The sequence below is a fragment of the Chenopodium album genome, chromosome 4 (genome assembly GCF_948465745.1).
Source record: "Chenopodium album chromosome 4, dcCheAlbu1.1, whole genome shotgun sequence".
Classification (NCBI taxonomy): Eukaryota; Viridiplantae; Streptophyta; class Magnoliopsida; order Caryophyllales; family Amaranthaceae; genus Chenopodium; species Chenopodium album.
The window spans coordinates 72,368,826-72,393,915 of record NC_137837.1 but is presented as its reverse complement, the minus strand read 5'-3'; the positions used below and the strand labels follow the sequence as shown (position 1 = coordinate 72,393,915).

The window sequence follows — 25,090 nt, the reverse complement described above, 5'->3', positions numbered from 1 at the left end:
TCCATCCCTTTTTCCCGAAGGGATATCCCATAAAAACACAATTACGACTCCTACTAGCAAACTTATCCCCTCTCGTCTTTTGATTGTGTGCAAAACACAAACAACCAAAAGTACGAATAGCACCAAAAGATGGAGGTTTATTAAAGAGTATTTCGAAAGGAGTTTTATTTTGAAGAAGAGGAGAAGGAGTTCGATTAATCAAGTGAGGCGCGGCTAAAACACACTCACCCCAAAAATAAATAGGTAGTTTGGCTTGGAATCTCAAGGCTCTACCAACATTTAGAATGTGTTTGTGTTTTCTCTCTACTCTCCCGTTTTGTTGAGGAGTCCCTACACATGAGGTTTGAAACAAAATACCAGTTGCAACAAAATAATCCTTCAAACAATTAAATTCTGTTCCATTATCACTTTGCACAATTTTAATTGTTTGATTAAATTGCCTATCGACCATAGCAACAAATGCCATAAACATCTGAAAAACTTCTGTCTAATCAAGCATCAAATAAATCCAAACAGCCCGGGAATAATCATCAACAATAGTAAAAAAATAACGAGCACCACACGATGAAACATGTCGATATGGACCCCACAAATCACAATGTATTTTTTCAAAAATTCTAGTAGAATTATTTTCACTTAGAGGAAATTTGTCTCTAGGTTGTTGAGCACGAAAACATACTTCACACCCCTTAGATAAACCATTTTTATTATTGTTAATATGAGGAAGCTACTTAACTACTTTCTCTGAAGGATGTCCCATTCTTTTGTGCCAGAGCTCCAATTCTGATGTAGCTTCAACCACAGACACACGTTGCACAGTATCCAGTTTGCTAAAATAATAAAGTCCGTCTCGCCGAAGTCCCGTTCCAATCAGTTGCTTCAGTCGATCCTGTATAGCACACATATATGAGTTATATTGGACAACAACATTTAATTGATCACTAAGTTGAGTAACAGAGATTAAATTGCAATGAAGATGAGGCACAAAAAGAACTCCAGTGATTGTGATTTTATCGGACAAACAAACGGAACCCTCCAAGGTAGCAAATACACGTTCTTCATTCGGTAAGCCAACCGGACATTCAATGATGTGTGTGTCAAACAACCATGAACTATTACCGGTAACATGATGGGTTGCTCCGGTATCAATAATCCAACAAGAATCATCAAATTTATCATTACCCAAAAAACTCGAAAGCACCTTCGAGTGGTCGGTGGTGAAATTTAATTGCAGATTTGAAGTCTGCTCATTATTGATATTGGTTAGGGGCTGCTTTGACTGCCATGTAGGCACATCACCCCCCTGGCAGCGCCGAACATGGCTAAAAGAAAAAATTAAAAAGAATAGAATAGAATAGAATTGCTTATCTTCTCATTGATTATAATTGGGAATATATAGAGTTACAAAGTCCTAGTCCTCGTATCAAAAGATATCGTAGGATCTTAGGAAATTAACTAAAATATAGGAGATAAATATATGGAAATATTCTATCAAACCTAATATACGATAATATCTCAATAGAAAACCAGATAACCAGCAAGACCCACTGTCAGCTGGAATTTTCAATAATATTGAGGACTTGTTGGCTGAAGAAACTGCCATTAAGTTCATCCTTTTGCTGAGAATAGGGTTTCGATATGTGCTTGTTTGTTACCTGCTCTTGGTTTGGTACCTCATTAATGTTGAATATTAAGAGGATGTTTTGCTAGATTAATTTCTACATTGCCTCTGGTTCTTAGTGCCCAGGTATCTATCTTTTATAGGTCTGCCAGAATTACCTTCCATGCTTCTATTGTTGCCTCTGGAAATCAGGGATCTATGCATGGGTTTAATATATGTTATCTTACTCATTAAAGAGTTGATGTTGGCCTTCCTAGAGTGCTTTGTTACTCACCTTAAAACTAAATGACAGATTACGTGCCTAGGGCTACCATTAATTTTTCCTTTATTCCACTTATCTCATATATGTCATATGCTTTATTGTATTACACTTATAGATCTGTTATGCATGATCAACATATGTTACCTGCTTGGTTTAAACCCACAATGGAGCAATGGATATTTATAGGTTACCTTATAAACTGTACTATCAAATGCTTCTTGCTTCCTGCCAAATTTACAACAACTGCTAATGTGAACGCCTGAATCCTATGGATGCTAACATTATTCTTATTCCACTATTGCTTACATATAATAGTAGCTTGAGTGCACACAAGTGAACTAGAAGTTAATGCAATCATGCTATTCTACGCGCTAGTGTATATTGACTTCTGTGCCTTGTTGGGTAGGGCTCCTACTATGCCTTGGATTTATTCCAAATATTAGGAATAGTTTCGAGTTTGCAAGAGTGCAACACTGCAACGAAGATAGAGGCTAATATTTCCAATAGAGTTAATTTACTATGATTGGACATGGATTATTAGCTAAACTTGCTGCCCCTTGCATTTTTGATGTAACAGGCTTTGTCAGACTGGATTTGGTGCTTTTCATAGCTAGGCCAAGTAAACATACAGATGTGCTGCAGCAGCCTATCTCCCGTCCATATTATACCCCTTTCAGAAAATTGTGCTATGTTGACCATGTCGTTGCTGTTATTTAATGCAGTTATACTTGCTTTTTGGGAGGGCATCAGATCGCTCGCCGGGTTTGGTAAGATTACTATGCTAAAGTGAATTTATATTTGTGTGTATTTTGCTATGTCAATAATTATATTTGGTGACTGATTGATCATGTTGTGTATGTGTCGAAAATTATCGAAGTGTTTTGTTGGACAGTCTAATCATGCTCAGTGTTGAAATTATGTGTTTTCCAGGTAAAGGGAAGCCATGGATCAAAAACCCATAGAAAATGTAGTTAACAGAGAAGTTCCAGGTTAACATTTCTTTTTTTTTTTTTTCTTATAATTTTTTTTTTTTTTTTTTTTTTTTTTTTTTTTTTTTTTTTTTTGTGTGTGTGTGTTTTAGTAGATCGACTTTCAGTGATTTATTGATTAATTTACCCCTTGATCGTTCAATTTTTGGCTTTTCATCCTGTTTAAATTAGTAACCTGTTGCAATTTTTGTGTGGGTATGTGAACTGAGCATTGTCTAAAGAATTTTGGCTTTTCATCCTGTTTAAATTAGTAACTTGTGTTAGTGAGGAGAAAAATGGTAAAGAAAAAGATTCCGCTAAGTTCTCGTAATTGACATCCCGTTTTGAAAGGAAGCGACGTTAACTATGCTCAACATTTGTAAATATGTGATATCAATGATTCAATGGGGACTAGCTCAGACATTTCAGATGTTCAACTCTTACAGGTCCGCTTCATTTTTTGTTTTATTGATATATTTAAGTGAGAAGAATTTATGTGATGTTTGGACTCTAATATGATAATTATGTCAACTTTGATGCATCACTTGTCTTAGTATAACTGAGCCAACCTGTTCTTAATCACTTTACTTCCCACCACGATTCCTTATCAAGAATTTCAGCGTGGTGGAACGTGCTTTCAAGCAGCATTATAAGACAAGGAGGTGAGAGCAGTGTAAAGGATTCAACCTAAGAGATAAAGCATAGTTTTCCATATAACACTAGATAGAATTCGAGGACCAATGATCTATTCTAACAACTCTTCATTGACATTTTGACGACAATGTTTTCCAAAGAAATCTTGTGATGGGAAAATAAACAAATATCATGTTGATGAGTGGTTAAAGTTATTAATATTAGAGTTCTTTTGTGAGGGAGAGCTTGATATATAAAGGATTAACAATGAAACATTAATTTGTTTATGCATGTTTGGTTTCCTGCAGGAAAGTTGCCTGTTGGACTGCACAGGCAGTCCTCCGCTGCTTATTCTTGGTCAGGATTATGGGTAATTCCTAATGCCTTTACAAGTTTCAACCACTAGACAAGACACCACAACTCCACAAGTGTAGACGAACCGGAAGATCATTCGTGATTCACCCGAAGGGCTTCCAGAGTGTTCCACCCAGCTCATACAACGTGCCAGCAAGCACACTTCCCACCAAGACAGCTCTGCCCTTGAAGGTGAAAACAAAAAAGCAATGGAAACCATCACAAAGTACCTTACAATTTCTTCTGCACTTTTCCTTGAACTTTGGAATAGAGTGTTCAAATAGTTCAAAAGTGACAAGTGTTCTTTAAATAATGAAAACCCAACAAGATGGGCCCAACTTCAAAGTCCAATGCCACAAATACTTCTACCGTTTTTGAATGATTTACAAATTACAAGTATATGTTTTACTTTTTTTTTTAATATCACTATTTAGTACAACTAGATATATCAATTCGGATGATCGGATTGGGTCTAAGAAGGTCGGGTAGGATCGGGTCAATTTTTAATGTTGAGTCATACTAAATTATTATGTTCACGCGAGTCCAAATCCGAATTGAGGTTGATTTTTGTTTGTATAGAGTTTTTTTTTTTTTAATTTTTTTTACTAAAAAAAAACGAATTTTGTCATACAAAAGGTAATTGCATTGTTGTATTTGTATCCATGAATAATAATGTGCTTCAAAAAAAAAAAAAGAATAATAATGTGCGAAATTGTTATCCACCTTGAAAAAAAGTGGAAGACTAGAAATTTGGAATGCTGGAACAAAAGATCAATATAATCATTCAAGAATATTTGGATAAAATATTACTTCAAAAAGAATAGCAGTCATTACCCAATAATGACATCAAGCATTTCATTTGCTGAAATATTATTCGTGAGCCATAACATTTTGTTTTTTGGAGCAACTTGTGATATACAAAGTGAATACAACCAATTTATAATCATCTAGTGATCAACACACAAAACATCAAACTCTATGCCCTTTAATACATAATCAATATATTATACCTCTTCATTTTCTAGTCTTACGCAACTGATCACATCCTAAAATACCTTATCGATAAAAAGAAGAATACGATATTAAGTACAATGTTTTTTGATATAAGTATGATGATACCAAAATTAAATAAATTCATCCTAATTAAGATACAAGAGTAATTCATTTAATTTACACTAATCAAGTTCAAGAGAATGAGGTTTCAAAAAAAAAAAAAAAAAAAGTTCAAGAGAATGACGACTTTTAGGCATTTTATCACATGAAGTCAAGAATTCATATTTATTTTACGATGTATTTATATATAAAGATCTAAGCATATGGAGTTATCTATATGAATGAGTCTAAGATGATAACATGATAAACAAACACAATTAAGTGTGAGTGATTTTACTTAGTTAAGAAATTATACCTCCAATTCAAACCATTTAGCAAAAAAATAAAATAAAACTTTTGTACAATTAATATATTTTCGTCTACTACGTCAGATCAGTTGGCTCCATCAGTTTCTTGAAAGACAACCTATACTCTAATCATAGCGTACTAATTTTTTTGGTGTATCACCCGGTTCACCTTTTGGACTAATCTGGATTCGGGGATCAGTTTTGGGTCGTGGTTAGATTCCAGTCTTCTTCCAATTGTTGTTGTGGGGGATGGAACACGGATTCTCCCAACCAAGTGTAGTCCCAATCACCACTACACCAACAGCCAATTGGTATCATAGCGTGCCAATTAGTTAATTGCTTTGTCAATTAGAAACACACATAGTCCCTATAGAATTCTCTTCAACATGATAAATTATCATCCTTTAAAAAAAAAAAAAAAAAAAAAAACCTTATAAATTATCATTGTTACAATGTCAGGCTAATTAATTAGTAAGACCTAAAAGCACTATTTACTTTTTTTGGAAATTCAAAACGGAAACGTATTAGCTGTCTTTAGTCTTTCATCCAACTATCAACCTATTCTACAATAGATTAGAATATCAAGCATAATATCATTAACAGTTTGAATCATTATATTAAAGGACATGAAATTGAAAAGCAACTATTAACAAAAGATAAAATACTCACTAAATATGTCAACATATTGAATAAGTGAAGAATTATTGGGTGCTAAATTTAGTAACATAATCTGTCAAAATTTTACAATTATGGTTTTCATACTCACCTATTTTGCTTTATGATATATGGGTGTATCTTTTTCAAAGTTTAGCTTTTATTGAAAAATGGTGAAAATGTAAAAATGAAGGTTCATTTCGTCAAAAAGACATTTGGGGAGAGGGCAAAAGTAAATTAATGGAATATCTTAGCAGATGCTCCATTTTAATTTGATGCAAGAACTAACCTAGTTAATTACTGTACTATTGCATTTTTTTTTTGGGTAACAGTCATATTTTTTATTTTTTTTGAAGGAATTGAAATAGTAATAATATTTAAAAAAACGTTGTATAGAAAAAAAAAATAGCTTTTTTCTCAAATAAGCTAAATTAGGGTATTTTCAGACCACTTTTTTAAAGTTATTTCTTCCTTTTTATTATTAAAAAAACATTTCCATGAAACACGATTGATTTGAGTATAAAACATTCAAAAGCTTTTGTATACACCCGGTTTTCAGTAATTTACTGTACATCGAGTACACTTTTGTCAAATTTATCAATGATGCATAAATAACTCTTATGTATGTCAGAGTAACTTGTGCGCGTTTTAATGTAACTTTTGCGCATTTTATTGTCACTTTATAACGGATATTCAGTAATTTACTGAACATCCGTTTTATTAAAAAGTTTGTGTAAAACATTTCCATGAAACACAATTGATTTGAGTATAGAAAAATCCAATAGAAGAAAAAATTCCTTCAAAATCAAGAAATAATGTGCAACGGTAAATAATTTAAATACACACATCCTTCAATTCACAACCATCATCTAATTAATATCAAATTTTCAAGTGGAACAAATTATGGAATAATGCATATACCAATTTGGTGAAAATGTAAAACAAAGAGATTATGTTTATTTCGGGGAAAAGACATTTGGTCACCATGTGAAAGACAAGAATGGGAAGAAAATGATTTACATCATATTATTTGGAATTATTACTCAATTAGTTGTTAATTACAAACTTTAAAGAGTTATATGGGTGTTATGCATAACATGTGACTATGTGAAGTGTGCTTTCTATTGTTAATCAAAATACACACTTCCTACTTTAAATATGTTAGCATGCATTAATAATTTACATGGAGAAATCAATATTGTTTGCTCCAATACAATTCATTCCAATATAACTTCAAATAGGGATTATGTGTAATGATTATTAATTAAACAATGTACAAATGTAGAACATATTATAAGAAAAACAAGCATGAGTTAAAGCACATTAGTAGGAGATAAAAGTAAACATACATGTATTAGCATGTAAAATTGAATAAGAGACTCAGGTGGTAGGTGAAAGCTAAGTAGAGTTTTAGAGAATAGAATGAGACTTTAAAAATTCCAACAAGTTTCCTCCTCGTCACGACATTATTTTTTCTCCTTGTCACAATATTAATTTCTTTTTTAAAAGTAATCCACTGCATTGATTTTTTTTTTTTAGGACTATTGGGCTTCTTCTTCTTCTTCTTTTTTTTTTCTTTTTTTTTTTTTACATAAAAAAGCAAAGATAAGAAAAGGGAAGATGTTGGCCTCCACTTATTATGATTATTGTTAGTTTAATCATCTAACAAAGAACAAAGACTAATATTGGGTTAGTTGAGTGCACCATTTTAAGAAAAACAATTTAACAATAAAGTTACACAACTCAACAACGTCCGATTCCAATCGAGTCATTTCAAAAAATTAAAGACAACCCATATTTTTGTCCCTTAATAAAACGTTATTAAAATATATGATCTTATTTTTTAAAAAAATAAAAAATTAATTCATCTTATAGTATTTTTCTTAAAAATTCAGAGTCTAATTTATTTAAAGCATCTCAAACTCCCAATGTGTATTTTATTAAATCCTTAGCTTGTTTTACATAGTATTTCTTTTGGACCATTCAATTTTGTGAGACAATATTTTTCAATAACCTTTTCCTTTTCTTTTCTCTTTATCTCTACTTTTGTTTCCCTATTAGCCATATAAATAGAAGAGTACACCTTGGACTCTTGTCTAGTTGCATTATCTTCAATCAGTTTGCAACATAGCTCTTTTTCCCCCAATTTCCAACTCCATTTTAAACCTTTTCAACTCCATTTACTTGCATGGACTCATACAAGCTATAAGCTAATTATTATAAGTTTATAACACCCATTCAACTTTTTCAATTTTATTATATCGAAATATATAGTACGATTATTCATATAGTGTATGTATTATTCAATTCATCTCTAGTTACTTGCATTGTTGATCACTATGAACAACAATCATTCGATATAAGTCATATATCCAACTTCAAATGCGGAATTGTACGTAGTATATCACCACACTGCCGAACTCATCTTCGGTGCCGGAGCAGCTCAATCACACTGCACGAACCCAACGTCGTAAGCTAGCACCATCTCCTGCCCTCTTCGCTTCCTTGTCTAGTAGCTTTTCATCTAAGGTGAGTAAAATAAGTTTCAATTTAGCTTTTAATCATCAGCTTTTAATGATTGTAAGTTGTATTAGTAGTTAAATATATTTATCATTTAAATTTATAAGAACCCAATTTAATTTCTTGAATTATATAGAAGAGGAAACCTTGGTTAGAAGAAAAATCAGAAAAAAAAAAAAAAAAAATTTTAAGATTATATGAATCCTTTCTTTTATTATTCCAAGCCCTTTAAGTTTAAATGGTTTAGAAAAAAAAAACCCATGTTTTTTATTCCAAACCTTTTATGTTTAATTGGTTTTAAAAAAAGAGCCCCATCTTTTTTAGGGGAGTTTGAAAACAATAAGATGTCCTTGTGAAACTAACAAGTACTCTTTACAAGTTGACGATATAGTAACCAAAAAAATGAAAAATCCTAAGAAAAAATCAATATCAACATGTGAATTGAACTTGTCCTTTGGTTTTTAGCCATAAATATTTTCACATTCTTAGGGTTTCATAAGGAAAAAAAAAGTGACATTATTAGGTATTATGAGTAAAGCTTGTGCATCACTTTATTTTCCAAATGCAACATATTCTTGTGTGAGTGGGTGACTACTAGCAGCTATATAGATGGAGTACTAGTTAATTAAGCTTCTCATTTCCACCAAAAACAAAGAAAAATATGTTATCAAAACTTTCACACTTAACTAATACCTACCAATAATACGGTTATTGTCTTATTTAATTTATAAGGCTTACTTAGTACTACAAATTCGTATATATACATTAATTATCTTTAATTAAAGTCTAAATAATTTTATATATTCTTTTGCAAATTCTTATTTTATATCAGTTATGTTTGTAAATATTCTTTATAGTTGGACTTCTCTATTCTTTATAATCTTAAGGATTACCATCACAGATTAACAATACAAGTATAGCTAATACTAGTTGAAAATGTTGTTAGTCAAATTGGCTAATAAACTAACGTTCCTAAAATAGATTATAAAATATAAAATGGGAATTTATCTATTCTAATGTGTAATGTGGGTTAGTTCTCAATTTATTACTTGTACGGAGTAACATTTAGTTGATTTACGGGATTTTTATGCATTCATTTAAGGTATGTGTTTTCTTTTTATTTTATAGCCCGAATAGTCGAATACAATATTATAAGATGCATATGTATATGTATTTACGTGTCTTCATAAATAATCAACTTTTGATTTGGCAAATAAGAAAATTAATTACCTCCTAGGTTCCTATTGCCTTGTTCCATTAGCTGCATTATTGACTTTTCCCTTAAAAACAAATAGAGTTCTAATTAATCTAACAATAATTTCAAGATTAACCCGATATCAATTTAAAGTATACTCTTTTTAAAAATTTCTTTTACACTTTACAAGTTGACGATTAAATTAGCTAAAAAAAGTTTTCAAAAAACAAAAAATTAGAACTAAAAAACACATAAGTAAATTTTATTTGTATGCACTTATTAAAAAAAGGGACCACATGTGTAAGAAGTACTTGTAACTTCCTAAATTCTAATCGAGTACTTTGAAAAAAAATCTAAATTTTGATGTAACCTAGTACTTTTATGCATGGAATAGGTATATAATTTATGGATGTAAATAATTGAACATGACTTATTCCCCTCTTTTCAATGAAAAGAATAAAACAAATCAAGTTTCCCTAGCCATTTGGAATCGAATTCCATATAATCTGTCCCCTACCTTGTCAAGAATATGTTTACTTTGTAATTTGTAGTTTTCTAAATTTTGTTATCGAAAGTGACCAAATGTAGACACATTTTATCACACTATACTTCGTAGTCATTGTACTTTCTCCGTCATTTAATTAAAGTGTGTCTTTTTTTATTAAAAAAAATCATCCATAAAAGATCAAACTACTATGTAATGACTTAAAATCGACCTATGAGAATTACGATTATACATTCATCAAGTTTACTTTAGTTGACACATACATTATTTCACTTTTGAAACTTTACTTTCAAATATATATTTTTATTATTTATAATTAAGGTGGAGTGTAGTGACCAATGTGGGATTTGTTAGATATTTACATTTGTATTTTTACTTATGAGGAAATATAAGACAGTGTCGTGTAGAATAACCATGGCAATTGATATTTGATAATATAACCTAATAGGTGTACGTACTAACAAGTAACAACCAACTTGATTTAAACTATTTATTTATTTAAAAAAAAAAAGAAAGATACAATTAGAAGTTAGGTCAGTCTTTTTTCAAGATTCCAACCCAACCTATCTGAATTAATAAAAAGATCTTATACTATAAAAAAAAAGGATCAATATCTTAGTGCGTTTGCATTTAAATTACTTATATGTATTGACATATTGATGGTGTTAATATAAGTCTTATTAGTCATACATCTTCTCTCATTTAGGGACATCTCATATGTACAATTTACTAGTATTTTAAAAAATTAAGATCATAATTAATTAGTTTAGCTACAACAACAAAAATTACTTATGTTGTCATAATTAGATGGAATAAGGAGTTAATATTTTTAATGGATCGGAACAAAGAAATTAAAGGCTACCTAAATCCTAGCTAGAGAATTGTATAATGATTCACATAAAAGTTTAAAGTTTACTATAATGAGCTAGCTCATCTAAAAGTTTAAGCTTCTAATTTAAGGTAATCATGTGAAATAAATCACATGCATGCTTTACTTTGCATACATTTATAACATCATTATTACTCTTATTAGGCTGTTGGGAGATTAGCTTGATTCAGGTTTGGATGGACTATCATTTTAACAATATAAATCACATGCACTTTTAAATACATTAAAAATAAAGATGTAATATAAATTGCATGCACTATTGCACTAGATGCATGTGAAAAGTTGTAATTGCTTATTTTAGTATATAGGAAAAAAGATAGAGCGGTTAATTTAGAGAAATGAAGGACTAATAAATATTTGCTAACTGCATTCACCGATTTACTTGAGTAAAACAAAAGGCAATCATTGGGCCCATTTTGTATCTTTGTAGTTCTCAAAATTGTACTTTTTAGTTTTGAAAGTCATAGGATATACTTTATATGATTAAAATAAATTAATCAAATTTATTACTCATAAAACTTTATCATGATTTAAAAACTGATACACCGTATATAGCTAAAAAAAAAAGTACAAAAAAAAGGGACTTTCAAAATATCATTGAATAAAATTGTGAGTTAATAATCTTGGTGGTCTGTAACTTAGCCCCATCAAAGAGAATTTTTACTACTTAGCTAACTGCATACCACTAAGTTTCCTAAAAAAAAAAAAAGGGACACACCACTTAGTGAACTTTGTATATGTATGATCGCAAATTATTTGGATGTCAATATCTAAGTACTACTACGTACTATCATTTAACAAATGAATCTAGTGGCTAAGTGTTACTACGTATAAACTAAGGATTAATATATTAGGTTACTATTTTTTTTTTTTTGGGATGAATGCTAAACCACAATTATTTGTGTTGAATTCAAGCTTGTAGCCAAATTAGTACTACTCCAAGAGTCCAAGTTGCAACAACAGTATTACCTTAAATGCATGCAATATCATCATTTCTTAAAAAAAAATGTTGAGTGACATGAGTCAGTGGCAAATCCACTAAGGCACAAGGGGCAGCACAGCTACCCTTGAAGGAATGTTAAAAAAAAAAGGTTGTTCAAAGAGACCAGTTATCTAAGATAACCGGTCTCTTAAAGGTTGCCTTTGCCCATAAGGCGCACACCAAATTCAAACAAAGCGTGCTTCTTTTCATGTTAAAAAACATAAGAGACCTGTTATATATAAAACAGGCTCTTAGGTCATGGGATTTACTTTTTCTTAAAAGACCTGTTTTATATATAACAGGTCTCTTAGGTCTTGGGTTTTACTTTTCCTCACATTTGTACATAAGAGACCTGTTTTATATATAACAGGTCTCTTAGGTCCTGGGTTTTACTTTTCCTTAAATTTGTTCATAAGAGACCTGTTTTATTTGAACATTATTATTATTTTTTAAAAATCCTATTTAAGTTATAAGAAATTATTATACTCATACATGTGTTATCTATATATTATTATCCCCTCTCTATATATATATTAGTCCATCATCAAACAACTTCCACACAAAATCTTGAAAAACCTTGCCTTCTTATCACTATTTTTAATTAAAGCCTTCTTATCACTTACTTGTGTTTGATCTTCCTCCTTGTCTCAAATTATTTGGACAACGTTAATAATATCTAGCTACTACTATGTACAAGTTTCTATCATTTTACATACAAATGACCTTAAGCTAAGCTTGTATAAAAAAAAATTAAGGTAACTTTTTCATCCTTTATTAGCTATTTTCTTCCACAGAATTTTTACTGAGTGGTGTGTAACTTGATCAGCAGACAATCTTGGTGCATTCTCTCCCTAGCTTCAGCTTCAGTGATCGATCGATCTTCGTTGGATGGTTAACTAGACGCAGCGTCGACGACCCCTGTGACCATAAGAGCTGAGGCAAATCGACCACAAGGTGCACACCAACTCCGCTCCGGGAGTATCATATCAAGGTTTTCACCAATTTCTTTCATTTTAATTTGACATAACCTAGTATTTTTATGCATGAAGATGGATGTACATATTATAAACTACAATTTTTTTTTTTTTTTGAGAGGATATAAATCATAATTTAATAAGTCATTCCCCTCTTTTTAACTATAGCATGTAAATAAATTGGTCCATCATCTTTTGGAACCAAATTCCATATAATAGCAGTCCCTACTCCCCTTGATATGGAAACCATGTTTAATTGATAGTTTGTACACTTTTAAATTTTGTCTTTAAGAGTGACTATTGATGTGTTGACAAGTTAGAAATTATATATATTACATGCATAATGCATTTTACTTTTTAAATTTTTTCCAATGTTATGTTTCAATCATCTTTAAAAGATTTGCCCATCCATTTCATAACAATCTATTAAAATCAAGTTTACACTTACAATATTTACTTTAGGTAAAAATTCTACTCCGTATTTCATAATCAAGACAGTGTTCTTCATAATTTGTAGGGCCAATTTCTACATTTTGGTTTTAATTTCTACTTCACCACAATACTCTCTTTTATCTTTTTTATCTTTTATTTTTTAAAGTTACATTCAGCTTATAGATACCATTGTTCGCGAGAAGGAAGGATATTCTAAATTCATAACCCCAAATTTCATCAAACTTTATCTCAATCAAACCCGCCTTCAATCAAACTTTGTATATGTATCAATCCAACCTAAATTTCCAATTCCAATCGTAATAATCTTCTACCCTCCTACTCCTCTGATCATTCGTCCGATATCAATTGTTCAAGCCACTGACAAAATCTCACAAAAAAAACTCTCCCCAATCATACTCATAACCCTGAAAATGATAAGACTTTGGTGTTCGGTTTCGATAGCGAAAACGATGATTATAAGGTTCTGATGAGGTTCACCATAGTAAGGCTGAAATATGTATAGTTGAAGGGATAATTCATGAAGATGTGTTAAAGGAATCCCATATTTTCTGTTGTTTGTGTATCTTCATGGTGGTTTTGTTAATAAGGCTATACATTTCATTGTGATTACTAAACAACTACAAATATGCGTTGATGCTCCAACTCAGAAAACAAAGAAGTAGAAAACAGAGGATCGAGAGAGAGATATTGGGGAAAATTAAGAGTTTAGGGGGAAAAGTGGGAAAAAACCAAAAAAAAAATAAAATAATTTTAAGGTTAAACAAGTCACGTGCGTCGCACGGTGGTGGTCAACGCCGAACTTTTGTCAAAATCGAACTTTTGTGATCAACTCTCTCACCTCGGCGTAAAAATTCCTAAGGCACAACAAACTATTTTAAAAGGTCCTTTCATCAGTTTGGAATTTCATCGCAAAGAATTGTATTTAAAAGGTCTTTTAAAACAAATTTTCCTTATTATTATTCTAAATAGATAGCTAATCTTACCTATGTAGTATAACAAAACTATTTATTGGTTGCACTAAATATTTATTTGGTAGTTAACATTTCTATCTTCTTCATTCTTCAATTCTTCCTAATGCTTGCTGTTTTGTAACAGTTTAGCAAAATGGCTGCTGCCTATATCGTGGGTCGAATCGTGTTCATACTTATAACCTTTCTTTGGATATCATCGGGCAAGAGTAAGATTTCGAAATTTCAAATGTTATTTTTTTCTACCTTAATTTTGGTTGAGATGTTGTAAAAATTTGATTATCTAGTATTACTTGCTGAATTTAGTTAGTCTAGCATTTTTTTTTTTTTTTAATTTTTTAAAATAGAAGGTTAGTCTAGTATATGATCATTTATTATTAATGTTGTTACTTGTTAGTATTTGATTGTCTAGTACTCCGTACTGTATTAATTTGGTCTATATTTGATTAAATTATTATTTGACACAAACTTCTATTCTTAATTTGGTTGGTCTAGCATGTGACTGTCTATTATTAAGTTGATTAGCATTACATACAATTAATTTGGTTAGTCTAAAACTTTAGAAAATCATAATTAACTCATTAACTTGTGTCCTAATTAAAGAACTAACGGTTTTTAAAATAAAAAAAAAAAAAAAAAAAAAAAAAAAAAAGGCAAAACTAGCAAACTATTATATGAACGAAGATAGGAGAAAAAAATTATTGTTTTAATTTTAATACCAATAGTCTCCTTTAAAGCTATAAATTGATCATTATACTTCTTTTTGTTTTTATGGTGTAGGTGAGCTAAAATTGCTGAATTATACCCAAAAGTTGGATCACTTTGGGTCTAGCAACCTCTTATTTACGCAGAGGTTGCTAGTTGACGATACATTATGGGGAGGATCACAAGTAGGATCCCCCATTTTTGTGTTGTTTGGCGAAGAACACGGCGAAATCTACCCGCCGGAGCAATTCGGGGTTTTGAATCAAAGCGCAGCCGAATTTCAAGCGATGTTAGTTCACATTGAGGTATGTAATCAATTCTAGTCAATTACAATTTTTAACTTGTTAATGACAATAAAATTAAGAATTTTTAATTAGCTAAATAGTCTTAAAGATATAATTAATTGCAAAGTGTTCATCACGATGTACAATATGATATTGAAGGCATGAATTAAAACTTAAAAGGGTATAATTTATTTCCTAATTTGGTTTGACACTATCTTTTATAAACTATATACAATGTGACAATGTGTATATAATATTATTTCATTCAAACAAATTAATTGACAACAAAGATTAATTAAGATTATTATTAAACTAGTACATCATTTAATGGCATTATTTACTTATTTGATTGTACTTTATACCCACTTTAACTCGTACCTAATAAGGTAAACTAATTAACCCCTTTGAATTTTAGTTAACATTCATCAATTGTAATGAGTGGGTATAAAGTAACGACTAAAGTACCCCATTTCATAGCTCCATATTAATTAACCCCTTTGAATTATAGTTAACATTTTTGTTTTAAATGGTAAAAGCTAAAAAGTTCAGTTTAACTAAAAAGTCGATCAAGGACAACAAAAAGTAAATATGTATTTATCCCATGTTGTTTTTGGACGAATTTGATATCACAATTCACATTTATAATCTGCTTGTAATTAATTTTAAACAGATTTAACCAAATTGGAATTCGTTTCTTGGACTAGACAAAACAATCAAATATTTTTTTTTTTTTTTACAACAACTTAATTTACATTATATAAATAAAATAAAATAAAAAAAATGAGCTTGTAAAGAGTAACATCAAATAAAATGTGTACGAAGTATATTAAGTGTTTGTCACATTTTGTTAATTATTAATATCTAACTTTATTTACTTTGTTCTTTGGCACCCCCTCTCCTCAAGCATCGCTTCTACGGCCAATCGATTCCGCTAGGCACCATAGAAGCAGCGATGGCAGATCATCAGGTTAGGAAATTCCTAACCACAGACCAGGCATTACAAGATTGTGCAGACATAATTCAGAGTTTGAAGACCAATTACTCTGCACATCGGTCGCCAGTGATAGTTGCAGGTTTCGGCTATGGTGGAGGTACGTAATAACCTAATCCATATTTTATACTCCGTAATTCATTAACTTTTATAGAAAATATTATATACTGGCAGTGTAGATGCATTACCTTGAATAAATATATGGGATCACAATATTATTGCCAATATAATTCTTCTAACGTAAAACCTTAAATTATTTCAACATTTAAGAAAATGAGATATAGGACTAAACAAATTGGCTCACCTATATGTATTTTCAAAAGCTCGCTTCATCTTCTAGTAGAATTGTATTATAAATAAATCACTTAAAGGGAAATACGCGTTTCTATGATCAACATAAGGATATATAGATGCAACCAGAAGTATATCAAACATCCAATCAAAAAATTTGGAACAAATTTTGTAGTTTTGTAATTGACCTGTCCCAACTTTTACAAAATTATTACCTAAATTAGTGAATTATGACGTCCCTTCTATTATTGTTGCACCTTTAATTTGATTATGTCTTTATACATGCAATGGAGTGTTCATTATTGTTAAAATCAAACATAATCAATTTTATCAACAACGAACGTACTCAGCTCTTTAGAATTTAATATTTTAAGCCATATGCCCTATAATTTTGTTTACTAAAGTACTTAACTTGTGTTTTTTTTTTTTTTTTGAATTAGCCTTGGCTACCTGGTTTCGTTTGAAATACCCAGAGATAGCCATTGGTGCACTGGCCTCGTCTACTCCGCTGATGTTGTATGGTAATACAACATCACCGGATGGATATTGCACTATTGTAAGCCAAGATTTTCAGGTATTGTTTTGCTACACTAAGGGCTTGTTCTCATACGTTTATTTTCAGTTCAGTTCAGTTCAGTTCAGATCAGCTCTAATCAGTTCAGTTCAGTTCAGTTTATGTCTAATGATATTGCTAATGATATAAAGCCAAATTTCATTCTTTTAAGCTCTTATTACAACGACGACAATAATAATAATAATAATAATAATAATAATAATAATAATAATAATAATAATAATAACATTTAATAATAATAATAATAATAATAATAATAATAATAATAATAATAATAACAATAATAACATTTAATAATAATAATAATAATAATAATAATAATAATAATAAAATTTAATAATAATAATAATAATAATAATAACATTTAATAATAATAATAATAATAATAATAATAATAATAATGATAATGATAATAATAATAATAATGATGATGATGATGATGATGATGATGATGATGATGATAATAATAATAATAATAATAATAATAATAATAATAATAATAATAATAATAATAATCGATCACTAATCCGTAGTTAAAAATAACTAATTAATAAGTTCAGTTCAGTTCAGTTCAGTTCAGTTCAACTCAGCTCAGTTCAGTTCAGTTCAGCTAAGTTCAGTCTATGAGAACAGGCCCTAAAGCTTTTTAGAATACATGTTTACTTGGCCACTTGGCTTATAATATAAAATAACTAACATTTGTTATCATAACTTCATAGGACATAGACAGAAACTGCTATGAAGTAATACGTCGGTCCTGGAAAGAAATCGACAACCTGGCGTTACAACCCAACGGCCTAGCGCAACTCAGTGTTGCTTTCAATACTTGCAGGTAAACTTATATATGATAGTATTATAATTTATTTAGAATTATGCATTTATACTTAATTAATGTGATTTGTTGAAAAGTTATGTGACCAACATATTTCTAGTTTCTATATCTAGCTTATTCCAATTCATGTTACATGCTTACTATATGAAGATTTCTTGCCTAATCAGTAATCACGTTTCTAGTGAAAAAAGCTTTCTACTTGTAGGATTCACATGTGTAAAGCCTATGACCTTGTCAATTAGCACAACCCGTGAAAATAAGGTATCCAAAAATTGGCAAGCAAGTTCACAGTACTAGTTAGTGACATAGTGATCATACAAGTAGTGGGGTATTATAGAAATTTTCTTGTTTTTTTTTACAGATTTGAATACCATGTTAATTGGACTTTAAAATAATTTAATTTTCCTAATAAATATATTTCTTTCTACGTGTGTGACTCCATGTAATCTCTTAGGTTATACTTGTACAATTTTTTGATTGATTAAAACGTAACATATAATTATGACGCTCATTCTCAAGTCTCTAACACTTTATACCAAGTAATATTTAGTATAATCCTTAGGGTATGGTGTATATCTATTATGTATGTACTAAAGAAATTAGGTATTAAAAAATAAAAATAACATGTAATTGAATATTTAATGAGAAATATAGTAGGCCTATAAAGTCGTCTGAGGAGGTGAAAGAGTGGCTCGCACAGTTATACACCACGACCGCACAATACGACGTGCCAGGAAATCATGGGATAAGATCTCTCTGCGGAGAGATTACTACCTTCAGTAGTGGGGGAAATTCCATTGAAGGTGTAGCACAGGGGCTTTTATCTAAACAGAAGGTAGGGGATTGTTTGCAGTCTTTTTTTCATGGAATTGAATCCCCTTTCGAGCCATACTCCGAATTCATTTTCGCCTGGGAATGGCAGGTATTTCATCTAGTATTAATTACGTAATATGAGTTTTCGTCAGATAATGTTCTTCTATTTTACTATTTAATTTTTTGGGGGTGTAGCGATGTACCGAGCTGATTTTTCCAGTGGGATGTCGTCAGGAAACAATGCTTCCTGCCCGACCATTTGATTTAAAAGCTTTTGAAAAATCATGCCACTCGAGATTTGGAGTCTCTCCAAGGCCATATACACCCATTCAATTTTTCAGTAGGAAGGTATGTAATTTCGATGATTTATTAGTAATTTTGGACTTTTGGTTTTATTATTAATGATTTTTTTTTTTTTTTTTTGTTGAATCTTGTTTAATTTGTCAGACTATCAAAGAATCTCTCACTGGATTCGGAGGAAATATAATTTTCTCCAACGGATTGAGAGATCCATTCTGTAGTGGAGGGTAAGTAAAGATTATAATTTGATAAAAATTTCATTAAATTTTATATATAGTTGGACCATTATAGCTAACTTAATTTCCTTTTTTTTTTTAAAAAAAAAGCTAGTTTAATTATTACAGAAGCTTTTGTATACACCCGATTTTCAGTAATTTACTGTACATCGGATACACTTTTGTCAAATTTAGTGTCACTTTTGTCAAATTTAGTCACTTTTGTCAAATTTATCAATGAAGCATAAATAACTCTTATGTATGTCAGAGTAACTTTTATGCGTTTTAGTATAACTTTTGCGCATTTTATTATCACTTTATAACGGATGTTCAGTAATTTACTGAACATCCGTTTTATTAAAAAGTTTGTGTAATTATTATTTGTTTGATTAATTGTTTTGATAAATATTATTTATAAATTTATTTAGGATAATGGATGATCTTTCTGAAACAATAGTTGCGATCAAAGCTACTAAAGGTATGTGCATTTTGATTTAAGAATTTATGTCATTACTAATCTAATTGAATTTTAATACATATTTCCTATTAATTTAGGTACAACTTATTTGGATATGACCACTCCAAATATTGAATATGTGGATCCGAAATGGTTGAAGGAGCAAAGAGATGAAGAAATCGAAATTTTTCGACATTGGATCAACCATTTCCACCATAGTGGAACTTGCCCTCCAAATCATAATCTCATCATTATATTTTTAATACAAATTGTAGTATTATTATTTATGGCGTTATATTAGTTTTTTTTAAGGTTGTATATAGAGTTTATATTAAATCATATGAGATTTTTAGGACAGCATCAGATTTTGTATCAAAATATTTAATATTTCCGAGTTTTAGAGGATATTTGATACGGTGAAATATTTCCTCACTGTTCGTTGTGCGGGAAAAATATTGTTGGTTAAAAACCTTTAAATCGATTCTCCAATTTTCTTCAAACAAAAAATACTTCTTTCTAGTTTTGAAAGTTTGACGCATTATAATTTTATAAGAACTATAAGGATAAAATAAATAAAAAAAATAAAAAATGACAAATCTTCTCTATTATATCTTTCAAAAAAAAAAAAAAACTTCTCTAATGTGTCAAAAAAAAAAATCCTCAAACAACAAATAATTCTTTCTAGTTTTGAAAGTTTGACGCATTATAATTTTATAAGAACTATAAGGTTAAAATAAATAAAATAAAAAATAAAAAATGACAAATCTTCTCTATTATATCTTTCAAAAAAAAAAAAAAAAAAAAAATTCTCTAATGTGTCAAAAACAAAAAATCCTCAAACAACAAATACTTCTTTCTAGTTTTGAAAGTTTGACGCATTATAATTTTATAAGAACTATAAGGTTAAAATAAATAAAAAAAAATAAAAAATGACAAATCTTCTCTATTATATCTTTCAAAAAAAAAAAAAAACAAACTTCTCTAATGTGTCAAAAACAAAAAATCCTCAAACAACAAATACTTCTTTCTAGTTTTGAAAGTTTGACGCATTATAATTTTATAAGAACTATAAGGTTAAAATAAATAAATAAATAAAAAATGACAAATCTTCTCTATTATATCTTTCAAAAAAAAAAAAAAAAAAAAAACTTCTCTAATGTGTCAAAAACAAAAAATCCTCAAACAACAAATACTTCTTTCTAGTTTTGAAAGTTTGACGCATTATAATTTTATAAGAACTATAAGGTTAAAATAAATAAAAAAAATAAAAAATGACAAATCTTCTCTATTATATCTTTCAAAAAAAAAAAAAAAAAAAAAACTTCTCTATTGTGTCAAAAAAAAAAATCCTCAAACAAAAAATACTTCTTTCTAGTTTTGAAAGTTTGATGCATTATAATTTTATAAGAACTAGAAGGTTAAAATAAATAAAAAAATAAAAATTAAAAAATGACAAATCATCTCTATTATATCTTTCAAAAAAAAAATCCTTCTCTAATATGAAGTGGTTTATTTTGATGCTCCTACTATTTAGATAAACCAAGCTCTCTATACATTTAAGTGCATGGTTTACCTATAAGTATTTTGTTCTTATTTTGACGATTGTTTTTCATTTAATCATCAAATAAAGAGCAAGAAATAACGTTAGATTAGATGGGTGTAAGGTGCACCCAGTTGTATATAAAATATTTCAAACTCGATCTTAGGAGGATATAGCTGGGGTGGCTTCTTCACATTTTTAGTTTTGTTTTGTTCTAGGCTTGGCCTGTTTTTAATTTGCATTAAAAGAAAAAAAAGGGGTAGGACTTGCTGTCACATGAACAATCATTTTACGATTAATTAAATCATAAACCATTGTACGATCAATTAGCTCATAAATAATTCTAATTCACAATATAACATAACATGTGTACTTACAAATGAAAATGATATACAAGACCTATGGGCTAAAAACGTATAAGAAACTGAGCAAGGAAAGAAATTGTAACATATGTTTGTCGTGCATTCTTTAAAGAATACTACCAAATAAGGAAATATAGTCAATGCTTATTACTGGCGCTAAGAGCTACATATAACATCTATATATATCTATATCTATATCTATATTTAGTATTTTAAAACACAAATCACAAATTTTTCATATGACACATGGCATCACAAGTCACTCATTACCCCATATGCCACATGTCACCTCCCTTAATATTAAAAAAAAAATACACTTCAATAATCCCAACTAAGGCTGTACACCGGTTTAAAACCGGACCGGACCTGGATTGGACCTGTTGGGACCGGGACTTGAATCAAAGGATTTTGAGGACCGGAGACCGGACCTGATTCAACAGGTCCGGTTCCGGGTCAGACTTGATCAATCAGGTCCGGTCCGGGTTTGGATCTGAACAGACTTGTTTTGTGATTTTTTTTTTGGTTTTTTTATTTTAATAAATAACATGTTGGACCTGTTGCAATTACATAAGCATGAATTCGAAATAAATGAACTTAAAAAAATCGAAAACAGTTAATTCAACTCAAAAAACCCAAAAAAAAAAAGCATGAATTCGAAAGAAATGAACTAAAAACAGAAATTCAACATGCAAACATCAAACAACCATTATAACTTTATAAGCAATTGAAACATGAATTAACATAATTCTCACCCTTATTAACTCATTATTTCGAATACAAAAATACCCAAACATAATTAGATTTATATTTTCATTAGAAAAACCGAGCAAGGTTGTCGCGTCGGTGGCTAATGCAGCGTGCAGGGGCTGGGGGATCTCACGTTGGTGGGCGGTGGATGCCTGGTCGGTGACTGGTGGTCGCCTGAGGGGCTGAGTGAGTACGTGCAGCATGAGGGTAAGTGGGGCGTGAGGATAGGCTGGTGAGTGGTGGCTACTTGTCTGAGAAAGTGAGGGAGTTAGGGTTTAGAAATGAAAACTGATTTCTTGTTTTAGACCTGAAAACCCCGGTTTAAGACCTGATCCGGACCGGGACCGGAATCCCTGAATTTCAAGGACCGAGACCGGACCTAAATCAATAGGTTTGGGTCAGATCCGGTCCTAACAGGTCCGGTTTCGGTCGGTTTTCAGCTCCGATCCTGTTTATGTACACCCCTCATCCCAACTATGGGCAATTTACTTCTAATAATCCCAACTAAGGTTTATTATCTAGTAATCCAAGCTATGGGGTATGTTTGCCTCCAATGGTCCCATTGACCAGCAACCTGCTAAAGGAGTTTTTTTTTTTTTTTTTTTTTTTTTTTTTTTTTTGTTATAACAGCCAGTCAGCCACGTGTCAACATGTGTTTGGTCTGAAATTTTTTTTTTAAAAAAAACAAAAATTATTAAAACATAAAAAAAAAAAAAAAAAAATCCCGGCCACACCCAGCTAATCACCGTCAAACCCTAACCCAACTTCTAACCTTGCCGGAAACCGATCGGCCACCCCGCTTTTATCTCTGAAAAAGGGCGGTCAGTCATGTAACACCCTAGAAATTCCTTTCTTTTAAAATACCTGTTTTGCCCTGTTAAAACTTTAAATAGGAATATCTAAGATATTACCTGTAATACCCCGTATTTTTATACGTATTTTATTTAAAATAAGTATTTGAGGAGTATTTAATTAAATCGAATTGTTTTATCTAAAGTATTTTAATTATCCATTTTAAATATGTTTGGGAAATATTTATAAAAGGAAAGTTTATTTTAATTAATTATTTTAATTAAGTTGGGATTTAAATTAAGGAAAGTTTTATTTTAGTAAAGTTTTATTAGGGAAGGGATTAGGAAAATTAAAAGAGGAAAGTTTAGGGTGAAGGGTTCCTAGAGAAGGAGTATAAATATTCAACACTTGGGCAAATTAAACTTTGCCCAGAGTGGAGAAAATCCAAGGTAAACTTCTCTCCCTTTTCCCTTATTTTCTTTCTTTTTCTTTCCCTTTTTCCCTTTCCCCTTTTCCGGTTTCCCCCTCACCGTCGGCCACCACCACCACCGGTGGGCCGCCGACCACCAGCAGCCCCAGCCGCCGGCAGCAGGCAGCCACCGGCGCCGGCAGCAGCCGTGGTGGCTGTCGGCTGCCACCTTGTTTTTCCGAAAAAAAAAAAAAATTATTTTGTTTTTGTTTTAATTTTTGTTAAACCTTAGATCAAATTTCAGTTATGGGTTTTATGATTTATATTATGATGTTTGATTATAAGTAGTATGTTAAATAAATTTGTAGATTATGTTTTTAATTAAAAAAAACCCTAATTTTTGAAACCTAGATTCTTGAATTATTAATTATTGAAGGATTATGATATATAATGGTTTAAACCTTTGATTTATGTGTTTTGAGGCTTAATTACAGCAAGTTTTTATATAATTATAATGCTGGAATTTTTGGTAGTATGTTAAAAATCAAGTTTCTTTAAGGAATTTTAATTACCCATTAATTAGGGTTAAAGTATGATGTTTTAAATATAATTTCAGCTTATTTTAATTAAATTATGAGGGGTTTTATAATAGTATATATTGCTGGAAATTTGTGTAGAGTGGGTTTTAATACTTTTCTATGATTTTAAATTGTAGGAGACTTTGAAGTGAGCGATTTTTATTAGTCGTGGCAATTTTAAGATCATATTCAAGGTACGTTCGCGTACTTAGCAAAATTATGTTGATGTAGTAGCATGCTAAACATGTTTGATTGATTACAAGTAGTATCATGCTAAGTTTAGAATGGAATTTATGATTTAATGTTATTGGTGATTGGATTATGAAGCATGATTTATTTGTGAATGGATTATTGAATGAAAGATAATTGTTGGAATATTATTTATGAACCACATATTTATTTGTGGCATGTTAGAGAGCATGTTTAATTAAACTAAATGTTTAATTTGGTTGGGAATATTGAAAAGGAATTTTATTATGGTTCATATGATTTTTATGGATGCTATAAGCATGAGGAAGGAGCTATTTAAGTGTCTTTGTACACGAGGAGTAAATTATATTTTGATGCCTTAGTGCACTTAAGGTGTTTTTAACACCGAGGGATAGGATTTGTGGCGCTTTATGCGTTTAAGGTGTCTTTGACACTGAGGTAGATTTAAAAGGGTTCAACATTAAATATTATGTGGTCACTAACTATTCAAGAATTAAATTGGTGTGTTTAATTGATTGGATAATTATTGTTGATTGAATGATTGTGGTTCGTGAGTCATCACCAAGTCTAATAATCTGTAAATAACGTAAAGTGAAAGAGATTACGCACCAA

At 30.4% G+C, this 25,090-nt stretch overlaps 1 protein-coding gene across 1 annotated transcript; it reads left to right on the top strand.

The window, feature by feature from the left end:
• Nucleotides 1–2,580: 2,580 nt before the first annotated feature.
• Nucleotides 2,581–20,266, top strand: LOC145628104 (uncharacterized). The gene is made up of 12 exons (XM_081680428.1): nt 2,581–2,650; nt 3,793–3,854; nt 14,506–14,587; nt 15,159–15,388; nt 16,272–16,458; nt 17,090–17,223; nt 17,943–18,055; nt 18,713–18,977; nt 19,064–19,216; nt 19,316–19,395; nt 19,812–19,861; nt 19,939–20,266. Exons 1-12 carry the CDS (start codon nt 2,581–2,583, stop codon nt 20,139–20,141), a joined length of 1,629 nt encoding a protein of 542 aa, XP_081536554.1. The 3' UTR covers nt 20,142–20,266.
• Nucleotides 20,267–25,090: the final 4,824 nt, after the last annotated feature.